Source organism: Galleria mellonella, unplaced genomic scaffold, assembly GCF_026898425.1.
Source record: "Galleria mellonella isolate WM207_F2 unplaced genomic scaffold, CSIRO_AGI_GalMel_v1 utg90, whole genome shotgun sequence".
Lineage (NCBI taxonomy): Eukaryota > Metazoa > Arthropoda > Insecta > Lepidoptera > Pyralidae > Galleria > Galleria mellonella.
Window position 1 is genome coordinate 875,525 of NW_026442172.1, and position 12,358 is coordinate 887,882.

The 12,358-nt window shown below is 29.6% G+C and overlaps 4 protein-coding genes across 6 annotated transcripts in view; 2 read left to right on the forward strand and 2 right to left on the reverse strand.

The window, feature by feature from the left end:
* The window catches only part of LOC113523550 (uncharacterized), a 31,796-nt gene extending 31,049 nt beyond the window's left edge, over nucleotides 1–747 (forward strand). For both annotated transcript variants that reach the window (XM_031907387.2, XM_052902314.1), the window contains exon 5: nucleotides 111–747. In XM_031907387.2, coding sequence (XP_031763247.1) covers nucleotides 111–316 — 206 coding nt within the window. In that variant the 3' untranslated portion in view covers nucleotides 317–747. The remainder of the gene's footprint in view (nucleotides 1–110) is intronic.
* A 194-nt stretch (nucleotides 748–941) lies between these two features.
* LOC113523287 (uncharacterized) lies at nucleotides 942–4,225 on the reverse strand. Its single transcript, XM_026909179.3, has 3 exons — nucleotides 3,941–4,225; nucleotides 3,120–3,296; nucleotides 942–2,470 (listed from the first exon to the last, which is right to left on the reverse strand). Exons 1-3 carry the CDS (start codon nucleotides 3,999–4,001, stop codon nucleotides 2,268–2,270), a joined length of 441 nt encoding a protein of 146 aa, XP_026764980.1. The 5' UTR covers nucleotides 4,002–4,225; the 3' UTR covers nucleotides 942–2,267.
* Nucleotides 4,226–4,627: 402 nt separating this feature from the next.
* LOC113523285 (protein lin-9 homolog) lies at nucleotides 4,628–7,440 on the forward strand. Of its 2 annotated transcripts, none has more exons than XM_026909177.3 (2): nucleotides 4,628–4,758; nucleotides 5,138–7,440. In XM_026909177.3, exons 1-2 carry the CDS (start codon nucleotides 4,740–4,742, stop codon nucleotides 6,841–6,843), a joined length of 1,725 nt encoding a protein of 574 aa, XP_026764978.1. In that variant the 5' UTR covers nucleotides 4,628–4,739; the 3' UTR covers nucleotides 6,844–7,440. The 2 variants fall into 2 exon arrangements, with proteins under 2 accessions (XP_026764978.1, XP_031763245.1); XM_031907385.2 differs by lacking the exon at nucleotides 4,628–4,758 and adding an exon at nucleotides 4,830–5,038.
* A 1,884-nt stretch (nucleotides 7,441–9,324) lies between these two features.
* LOC113523286 (nuclear pore complex protein Nup50) lies at nucleotides 9,325–11,599 on the reverse strand. Its single transcript, XM_026909178.3, has 2 exons — nucleotides 11,189–11,599; nucleotides 9,325–10,934 (listed from the first exon to the last, which is right to left on the reverse strand). The coding sequence occupies exons 1-2, from the start codon at nucleotides 11,354–11,356 to the stop codon at nucleotides 9,441–9,443; spliced, it is 1,662 nt and encodes a 553-aa protein (XP_026764979.1). The 5' UTR covers nucleotides 11,357–11,599; the 3' UTR covers nucleotides 9,325–9,440.
* Between the last annotated feature and the right edge of the window lie 759 nt (nucleotides 11,600–12,358).

Sequence of the window (12,358 nt, forward strand, 5' to 3'; positions counted from 1 at the left end):
GTAAATTACTATGGAAACCTAACACATACAAATTTTGGCTTTAGATATACTAATATTTGTAACATTTAACGAGTTGACTAAAAAATATTACCACGTAATGTTATTCACAGAACCGGAACCACTGGACCCGTACCTACTAGAGGGCACGGATGCAATCGCTGCAGTGGAGAAAGCATACCTTCACGGACACCTATACTTCCATGATATCCCCCACATCGAATCTTTACTCGCCAATCAACAGTTGAGGATCAACAATAAACTACAACCCCATCGGCTCGGTAGCATACGTCATACTTGGCCATTTAATCGACCGTAGCGCATAAAATAAAACAAATGTTACAAAAGTATAACATTATATTTGTATAAAGTTGTAAAAAATACTCATTACATTAAAATCTATTTAAAGTCATAATATTACGTTATTAAATTTCGATAATAAAAATTTCGCAACACATTTAAATCTTTTCATTAAACAAAATTACATTCAATATTATATTTGTAGAAAAATCTATGATGTATCGAATATCAAATTATAACGTAATATAGTCTTGTTCCACAAAAAGACATCGACTTTAATTATGACAAAATTAGGGATTTACTTCCATGTAATATCTCTTTCAATTACACGCTTTCATCAAACTTTAACAGATACACGCAACCAACTGCATTATTATGCAAGAGAAATAATCAATCGTAATAAAATTTAGTGTAACATATTAAGAATCTCTTCCTTTTTAGTAGCAAATCTCTTAAAAAATAAAACATTATTAATCTATAGAACAATAAAAAGGCAGTGACAATTACATCATGAAGATTCACATTATAGATAAACAATTACACCTATTATTCTATTGTCTATAATAGACAAGATATGCTGGGTATTCAAAATTTTATTTTCATAAGATATTTATTTAATAATTTATCTTGTATTTTACCCATACTGAAACCATCCCTTTTACTTGTTTACATAGCTAGTGATATATTATTTGTTAAATACTGTAGACAAACTTTAGAAAATAATCATAATAATATTACTAAGTTCAATAGAATATACATTTGAGCACCTTGATAAACAATTTTAAAATATTAATATATCTTGTTATCAATTTAAGATTTTAAATCAGACTTTTTTATTTTTTTATTTATACATTAATTAAATACATAAGAGACAGTCTATTAAGTATATACATGACAACATACAGGTACAGGTAACAGAGCTTATAGCAATATAATATTAGATAATGGAATTATACAATTTTAATTTAAACCAAGTGTATTGAACTTTAATAAAATATATAATTGCTAATATGTACCGTGTAGACCGGGCATAGAATGAATCACGCCTTTATTTTTCATGGTTGTCGTAAGAGGCGACAAAGGTCGAGGGATGAAGCAGGGCCCCTCTTAACACATCGCCAAAGTCTGTGGTTGCCAACTTACCTACAAGCATGGCAACAACTGGCACCTCTCCCCCCTTATAAGAAATGTCTATGTTCAAAACGTGACAGTTAACGACTGATATAATAACTACAATAGAATAGTTTATACAAACTGCATAAAGCAGACTCAACGATTATTAAAAAACATTTTCCCAGCAAACTTTTGAGAAATAAAAATAATGGAAGACTTCATAAAATACTTATTTATAAACAAAATAAGGTATAATATAAACCTATATTTTAGAAATATGAGTAAAGACAAAGAAACATAATACAAAAACTTTAAGAAAATGATGTCCAGAATTACATTCAATTTCATTCAAATATGTAGAAATATGTTATTTCGTCTTAGTTTGTTGTTCCTTTAGATATTGTATACATCGATAAATTATATATAGGTATTTAAAACGAAAATTTATTGAGAAAAAAACGAGATTACATTGAACTGTAAATAATTATAACTATTAAGAACAAATTTATTATCTCAATCAACTCAGTAATAATAACTAAAATCATTAAGATAAAAAAAGTCATTTTCTTATCAGAGTATTATTATTTGAGATTGTTTTCTCTAATAGGATCATAATATTAGAGCTACACATAAATTAAATATAAAAATTATAATACAATACAATATTTCTTAACTTTTACAATATATTTCATACACAAATAGTAGGTACAAAATGAAAAAAAAAAACATTATTTAGTGACATTATAAAGAGCTTTAAAAACATGGACGGAGTTACAAAATTAAATAGAATAAACAATCTATCTAATATAAATTCATATCACATTTCTATGATATTTTATGCATATTGCATTTTTGTCCTATAAGCAATTGTATAGTGTATAAAAAATTGTTACTAAATTAATATAACTAAGTACATTAACTTTAGATGCAGAATTGCAGAGATCACCATTGCAAAAGCACATATAAACTTTTTTGTGATTCCACATAGTATATGCACATCTTTCTTCATAATCACTTGGTGGTCTCTGAAGACACATTCGTTCGGTCGCTGCTCCATAATCTAAAATTACAATATATAAAATAAATATTTACACTGTACATATGAAACTTAAACTAGGTTACAAGATTGTAGTTCTAGTTTGAAGAAAAAAAGCTAAAATTACACATGTATCATATTATATCAGATAATTATCTGCATTTTGACATAATAAATAAATATTTCATATTTATGGCAATAAAAAAGGTGTGAGTTGAAGCATGGTGAATTGTATGATGTTACAATAACCCCACTTTAATGTGTCCATAGAATAGGGTTATTTAATTTTGATATTTTTTCATAAGTCACACTATTTTCGTAATGTAACAATTTTACGGTACTATTGTAGCATCAGGGGTACAAGAATTAGAAAAATTTTAACTACTTTTTATTATAACTATTAAATGGGCATATAAAAAGAGGGGATTATCATGACATCCAAAACATATCAAAAATTTTCTAAATCTTAATTCCTTTATAAAAAAAAATCAATGGTATACAAGGGAGACCATGTGGAGGTAGGCCAGACAGGGTATATTATTAACTTTGGGGCTGGTAGTCCACATTAACTCTCCCTGCATAATAATCCCTTTCCCCCAGATATGTTTACAGTGTTGTCCCATTTATAAAACCTAACAATATATATATATATATATATATAATTATTATATACCATCTGATCGCAGAGCACCGCTAACACCTTCAAGCATCTTGGCACACCACCCTGAGGGGCAGGCCATCACATGAATACCAAACTCAGCCTCTGGTTCTGTTACATTGAACGGGAAAGGGTCTCCGCAGGAACCCAATTCACCTCTTGATCTGCATTTTATACATCTCTTATTTAAACCTGGAATATAATATACAATTATTAAATAGTTATATATTTCAAAATACAATTTTTTTATTCTACTGGTATCTTCTATTATTGTCTGGAAAGGAAAAATATTATATAAGATTATACATATCTAACAATGTAATAACCAAAAATAAAAAATAAGCAAATCTTACTAGTTCCCATTAATCCCTTCCATCAATGTCCCACTACTTTTTTATGACATGAAAACGAAACTTATATCTGCCTGAACTATCGGCATATTATGGCAGGGTAACAGTTAGAGATGATAAATGAAAATGGAATTAGATTAATTTGCCCATCATAATAAATGCACCAGGTGATGATTTCTATAAATGCCCTGCTATTGGATAAAGGTTTCTACTAGTGATAAGAGAACTCAATTCTATAATTATCTTACTGAAACGACAGCTTTTGTTACAGATACCAGTTCAAAATAAAACAAAAATATAAGTTCATTCTCTTGTATTTGTTTATTATGCTTCATTTCCTTAATTACGTATCATGAGATCATAAGAGTACTGACATATTTAATTATATTATTATTATAATTATATTATTAATAAAAATTCATTGTTCATATAGTTAACTCTCACTTTACCTTGAAAGAAATCTCAATCAGAAATATTGATACTTACAATATGCTTCCTTCCATAAAAATAACGCGAAGAAAACGCTTACAATCAACATATAATTCATATTAGTATTTTTTCACCCGTAATTAAAGTATTAAAACAACAAATAAAAATATAACAATTAAATTTTCATATCCAAAAGTAATTTTATTTAGACTAGAATACTTAATACAACAGAGTAATACAGATTACAGAGAATATGTCTAACAAGCAAGTAGTTTCTACAACCACTTGTAACCACTACGTTCCAAGAACAAGGAATTAGGTTAACACATTCCTCGTTCGACAGACTACATTTTCATCTATTAAAAAAAAAAATACTTCTTTACCATAGATTAAAATTAGCTTGAAAATTGCTTTTAAAAGCAAACCAAAGAAAAAGTATCTATGTACCATCGTGTTAACAATGGCAAAAAGTTATATTAAGAACAATAATAGCGATCGGCATAGATTATCGTCATGCAAAATTTAATTAAAAAAAAAAAAACTAAATAAAAATATAGTTTTTTTTTAATTAAATTTTATTATATCCTAAGTTCTGTAAATAGTAACAGAGAATATGAACAACTGTGAGGTAGATATGTTCTGAAATATCTTAATTAATGTAGCTACAATATAATTATTATTTGAAATCTCATTTTTATTCTCCATCACAAACCAACTTTGTCTTTTAATGTTTTTTTTTTTTTTTTCATTTAATTTGAATACATTTTTACTCAAAGTATACGTACAAGTGAGTATCCGAACAACTATAATCTTTGGCGCTCTCCTCTTCAAATTGAATCAAATTTTCAACATCAACATGGCGGATAAATCAGAAAGTAAGTTTTGTTTATAAATAATAAAGCTTTTCTAAGAGCCTTTTTAATTATATTATTATTAAACTTGAATATTATAAATATGCTTACCTCCACAAAAATAAAACAGAAAACTTCTTGTCCTTCGCATATTGGAATATGAAGTGCTTTACTACATTCAAAATTTGAAAAAATTCAAATTTACGAAACAAATGTCATTTTATTATATCGAAATTTGAAATTTTATGTTTAGTGAAGGACCCAGAAAATACTTTGTACAACTCCTAATAACTAAATCAATATCGTTAGTACGATATAATTTGTTACTATTCCTATTACACTAACGATATTAATCTTGTAATTTAAATTCAATTGATAATAATTTTACTTATTTATTCTATAGGAGAACAAGATGGAGAAAATTTCTCTTCTCGATCACAATTTCGAGTTAAAAGTGAACCCATGGATTTGGATTTTCCCGAGGAAGAGCAAGAGCCACCAGCTTTTGGCCCTGCTGCATTGGGTCTGCACAGAGTTGGTACTAAATTGCCACCAAAACCTGCGCCTAGTGAACCAGTTCAAAAGCTTAATGCCAGAGGTATGCCAGCTAGAATTCGGAAGAAAAATAGGTTTATTTTTGTTGACGACTTTGTGAATACATCTCCTCCTAGACAGTCACCAAAAAGAATTCCAAAGATTTTATCAAGGTCACCAATTAAGCAATCCAGTGCAAAGAAACAGAAATCACCTACTAAAGTCCATAAACATAATGACAAATATGAAGAGAAAACAGAGAGTACTGGAAGTCAGTCACCAGATCGTAAATCAGGGCAGCGAATTGGCATGAGGCTTCGGAACCTATTGAAGCTGCCAAAAGCCCATAAATGGGTGTGTTTTGAGTATTTCTATAGCAATATTGATAAAGCACTCTTTGATGGAGAAAATGATTTTATGATATGTCTTAAAGAATCATTTCCGCAGTTAGCAAATCGCAAACTGACTCAAGTACAATGGGCTAAAATAAGGAGAATGATGGGTAAACCCCGTAGATGTTCTCAAGCTTTCTTTGCTGAAGAACGTAAGGAGTTAGATAGAAAAAGGAAACTTATACGGTATATACAGCAAAGGAAAACTGTTGATATATCTATAAAAGATTTACCTAATGAAATCCCTATGCAGTTAGTGGTGGGTACAAAGGTAACTGCAAGATTGCGAAAACCACAGGATGGTTTATTTACTGGTTGTATTGATGCTGTTGATACATCAAATAACACATACAGAATTTCTTTTGAACGACCTAAGTTGGGAACTCATTCTGTTCCTGACTATGAAGTTCTTTCTAATGAACCCCCCGATACAATTAGCCTTTCTAGTATTACACAAAAATTCAGACCTCAATATTTAATGCAAGAAATGTTCAATTTGTATCAACCTTGTTTGCCCACAAATAATAATACACAAAGTGATCCACTAATAGGATGTTCTGACATAGCAAAACAATTTGAAAACTCTATAGGTAATTATCCAGTCTCACTATTAGAGTTAATTGTAAAATTAACAAAAGTACTTCTGGCCAAGAAAAGTAAAATAAGCAGATTAAAAGAATACAACTGTGAAGCTGAGAAACGAAAATGTTTTGGACAAAAAATGCCTGAAGATTTTGAAAGGAAATATGCTGCAATTGTAATAGACCTTGAGAGAATGAACATGGACTTACAAGAGTATATTAATGAAGTGCAGCAATACTGCCAACAGATAGCTCCAGGACCTTGTTTAGCTGCAATGCTAGCACCTTCACATTTACGAGAAAAATGTCGAGAGGAGGCATTATTATTAGTAGAGAAGAATAACAAAGGTTCTATAAAAGATATTAGCTTAATTGATCTCATCACAGATCTTACAGCTTTAATGTTACAAGTCAGAAGTTTATCAGATTCTGATCAAAATGCTTATGAATTAAGTGTGTTGCAAGGAACCATGGATCAAATTAAAATAAAATTAAAACCTCAACACCAAAAATTATTCCAAAATAATGTAGAGGTCCATATGCACAGAATACAACTAGGATTAGGCCAAATGTCTTCAAATACATATGTTTCTGGTACATAAAGTCTATGCAATATAGTAATATTTAAAATTACTATCTCTTTTATTGTAAAATAAATGGTTAAGTGCTGCCAGCTCATATCTAAAACTTCTAAGTTAATTGTAAACTTGTACAAATTGTATAAATCATTATAGAGATAATATAATAGAGAGTGTGGTATAGATATAATATTTACACCTCTCATCACTTCTAAGGGGTCTGCACCTTTAGGAGTGGCAGTAGTAAAGCATGAGTGGTGCTACAGTGGTCACAACATAAATCTGTGATCTCTGGTATGTTCATGTCTATAGGAATGTTTAGTACTTTGTATTGGGTGGGCTGTCAGCTTCTTTGTCACTTCCATTATTGTAAAAAAAATGCTAATATAAATATTTTTTGTAATTTTTATTATAATTCATCTTCATTAGTATCTACATACATATTAAACTTGATGATCTTGTAACTAAATAAGTATTACAAACGGTGTTAAAATGTTTATTAATCATACCATTCTAACTTACAAATATTTTAAATTTAAATGAAATGTGTAAAAATATTAAAAAAGGAAGTGTACAACTGGCAAAAAAAGCTTGACGATAATACCTATGGATTAAAAATATATTTAATTTTTTAAGTGGAATGATATTTTATTTGTATAGAGATTAGAATTAAACATGTTATATACATAACTTTTATTTTTCTTATGAATCAACCAAAAATAATCCCTCTTAGCTATATAATCAAATGAAAATCTGTACATTAGAATAAATAAATTCATCTACTCCGATCAAGTTCCACATTGATTCGGTCATAAAAAATTGTGGTCCTTAAAATCGTTACATTTAGTTCCTTTAAAATTCTGTGACCTGCTAGTGACTAAGAATAATTACAAGTATTTTTTAATTTTGTCAACCTATTGCTATACTGACTAAATTGACATATATAAATATACTATGTATTTAGAAGTAAAATTATAGATGTCTTTATACAGCGCCATCTATTGCCAAATACTGTCCATTAGTAGATTACCCATCCATCCAAATCCAACGTTATATTATTTTTAAAACAGTTTGTGATAAACAAAAATTACGCAATATTAGCTATCAATTTTAACGCTTTTTTATTTTATATTAGCTAGATATTATTATTATATTATTTAGATAACCGCTTCAAGGTGTATTAAGAATCATAGACCAGATTTTAGACCTTCAGAAACAATTGTGAAAACTACATTTAATTTGATGCAGTTTTGCGTGTTTTTGGGACATATATACAAAAATAATAAAAATGAAAGTAATCATTTTTATAATTTTTATGACTTCTACTCCTTTTATCAAAATTCTCACGTAGTTTTCTCTTAAATATTTTTCATGTGCAGACATAGACTAATTACAATTTATTTCTATTTAGGTATTTACCTGTAGAGATCAAATGATTAAAAAAATACATTATATACTATACTTAGTAGTCAGTCCATAATTTCTCCTGATCTTTTTATTTAACCGATGGAACAGAATAGCCAACGAGATGCCTCCCTGGCGTCTTGTCGAATTAATCTACGATACCAGAGAAATTTAAATCGTGTAGTAAATGTGAAATGAATTCATTTGCAAATACATTAAAATACCAAATCCTAACACACGCATGAGAAAGAACGGGACACCTATCGTGATTCTGATTGAATTTGGTGCACGCGTCCTCTTTGTAGTTTTAGTAAGGGAGAGAAGAAATTGTAATGGGGACTAACAATCACATTGTTAACAATATACCCTATATTGGTACCATACCATATCATATTGGTACCAGGTCGATCACAAAAAACTTTCATAGAAAACAGTGTTGGTTAATTATTCTTCAATTAGACACGATGGGTTAACTAATCCGACTTCATCCTCACCTATCATCCCTCACAGGTACCCCGTCCAGGTATACTCATACCGCAGATGGGGCTATTATTCTATCATCCATTAAAAAAAAACTCACCCAGTACCTAATTTCCAGCATTGATATTCAAGTCAATGCTATTAGAAAAGACCAGTAACTATTAAGGTTGCGAAATAAGTATAATGTAAGTAGTTATTCTAAACTATAAATATAAGAGATCGTACTTATACAGTAACATATTTGATGATTTGAAGCTTAGTACTTACAATATATACTCTTGACTGTTGGCCATCCCGTCTAATGGCTGCGTGAGGATATCTTAAGTAATTAGTAGACATATAAGTACAAAAAGTATATTGATAACTAATCATAACATGATTAAAAATAATTTAACTACTTATTTTGTTTAATTAAGTTACCTATAAGTACACTGTAAAAAATCAACTTTAATTACCTAAATCTAGTATTCCGATGGAATGCATATTAGAGAAAAACAAAAAAAAATTGTACACATTTTTGGTCATATGGAAATAATTTGTATGTTTTTAGCAATAAGAAAATGAGCAAAATTATTGGTATGCCATCAAATAACAAATCACTTCTTTACTACAGAAAAAAAATTGCAACGAAATAGATATTTTTATTTACATTTTTATTCAAAAATCATTTTTGAATACAAGTATTACTTTTCATTATAAGTTCTACAATGTTACATTGTTAGTATTCAACCATTACTTTATGTTTTATATTTGTTCAATGTTTCTAATAGTTCATCAGCTTCTTCAGATGTTTTAACCCTTATTAATATGGGTACAGGTGGTGGTTTTGTGTCTGGTGTTGGAATACAAACCATCGTTACATTATTCTTACCCGTGCGCTGTATTGGTACAGCTGAAGACAAAATCAAGTTAAGCAACACATTGCCTAAATTTGTATTGGCTCGAACCAGTAATTGATGTTTGCCAGTTTCTTCAATTTTTTTGATATAAAGTGTACCCACACCTTTATCCACAAAATTGTCCTCCTTTTTCACAAATATTTTGCAGCGCTTATCATAAATACTATTTTCCTCTACAATGGGTTTAAATTCAACTTTGGGAGGTGAATCATCATCTTCATTCTCATTTTCATTAGTTGCTTTACTTGTTTCATTGCTTGTAGTTTGAATGTTTGAATTAAAAGTAAATGGTTTTCCAATACCAAATGAAAATGGTGCAGAGCCATTAGTATTTGCAGTGTTAGAGAAAAGGGATGAACTGACAGGAGTTGTATTATGTGATGTCATTCCAAATGTAAATGAAGGCTTGCTTGGGTTCTCATTATTCACAGGTTTAATGTCAGTCCCGAATGAAAATCCTGTTGATTTTGATGTCAGTGGAGAACTTTTGGTTCCTAATGATGTAACTTGTGAATCATCTGTTACTTTCTGGTCTGTGGCTGGAGGTTTATCTTCATTATTTTGATATTCATCTTGAATATCTTTCAAATATTTCTCATAATCCCTAAAAATAGGTGTCAATATACAAAGAGGAGTTTCATCAACATGTTTCGTAATCCATGCAGAAACAGACTCATTCAATCCTTTTAATTTTGAATAATAATTCAGTTTTTTATGATTTTTATTTTCTGCACTTATATTAGAATCTTTTGTATTAGCAGAACTAAAAAGTGATTCAGACTTAGCTTGAACAGTTGTGGTACTGGATACAGGTTTAGCTGTAAATAGTGTAGAATTAGATGTGGTTGTAAATAATGTGGATTTGCTAGTACTACTTGTAGGTATGCCAAATATTGTAGATGAAACTTGTGATACAGATGCTGCAGAGTTGGCATTAATTGTTTTAATACTTGCACCACTGGAGTCAGATGAACTTGAGGTTACTTGAATTTTAAATGGTGAATCACCTACAGTTGAATCTGCTTTTGAAGCAGTGAATACAGATGAAATAGTACTAGTTGTAGTACTATCAAATACTGGTGATGCCTGAGTGCTTGTTATACCAAACATAGGTTTTGTTGTAGATGTTGATGTCTGCATACCAAAAATACTATTTCCAGAATTGTTAGAAAGTGGTAAATTATTAAATATTGTTGATGTTACAGTAGTGTCACTTTTACTTGTCGGTGAAATAGATTTATTGGATCCATTTGTTAAATTCGCCAAGAAATCAAACGATGATGGTTGTGTTTTATTAAAACCTCCAAATCCACTGAATACACTTTGCTTTGGCTGGAATAGTAATATTAAAAGGATTAGCATGTTTTTGAGTATAATAACTTATAAAATTTCATAACAACTTTTTGTTAAAACTTAAATAACTAAAAACAGTTATCATATTATTTTAGTACTTAAGTAATATTTTACACTACACTAGGAGGAAAAAAATATAGAACTCAATGAGGAGCTTGCAAGTAATAAATAAAATGATGCTATAATTTAACTTTAATATCAAGAATATGTATATAAAAATCGTAAGAACTCACTTCGTCACTGGATATTTGAGAACGTCTTTTTGCAGTTCTTATTACACGCTTTTCAAGAACATCCTTTGAAGCTGTTTTAAAAGTGCCCATTTCTTCATGCTCATTTGGATCATCTTGATCCCAGTTATCATGGTTTAAGTCAGTTGTAGCTTGTCGTTTCACGGACATTATTCAGATTATTTTTTTTTAAAATACAAAAAGAAAGATTTAACCAGTTCGTTGTGGTACAACCTAAAACTAAAATGGATTAGTGATTACAAATAATTTAATGTAGTCACTACAGACACATCGATTTATCTAAAAAATTTAACATAGACAGAAATTAATCAAGAAATAAGTTTATTTCACATGAAATCAAGAGTAAATAACCAATAAACAGAGACAGCAATGATGTGATAATATACCTCACAGATGACTTGACATTGCCCTTGTATTGCCAACACTGCAACATAAATCTATGTAACCATCCATAAACAACATCCTTCATAATGTATTTTTTAGGAGTGTGAGTTAGATATAATTTTCATCTCCAGTATAAGCCTCTTATACATGACGCTGGTAGAAATGGTCGTAAAATTAGCGACCAATTGCCATTAACGAAAAGAAGAAGAAAAAGAGTATGATTTATGGATATACGACCTGCTTATCTGTGTCTTATAGATAACGATATCGTTGCTAAGCATCTTGTTTGTTGTAATATTTTATTCTACTTAATATACGTATTTTCATTTCCACTTTAATAGTATTTTCCGTATAATAACTAATATTTTCTATTGTTTATATATATGGTACTTAATCATTATTGGCGTATTTAAGAATATTTTGCCCTTATTTTGGGGCATGGCCCCTTAAAAAGGGTGCATATATACTTTTAACACCTTTAAAAGCTTTCTTTAAAGCTTCACTCACATCGTGGAGCGGGTACCAGATAATTCTGGGGTGGGCACGGCTTACCCTGTTCTCCTTCCTCTTTAAATACGCCTATGTAAATTATGTATAAGCAGCAGAACAGAATTGAATACAAATTACTACACGGGTATGTTATATCCTAACTTAACACAGAATAATCTATGTACTAATTAACGTACAACAGAACTGCTAAAAACAGCTAGTAATAAAATAAATAAAAACTCACTGTATTGTACAACTTATAATATTGATATCAATAAG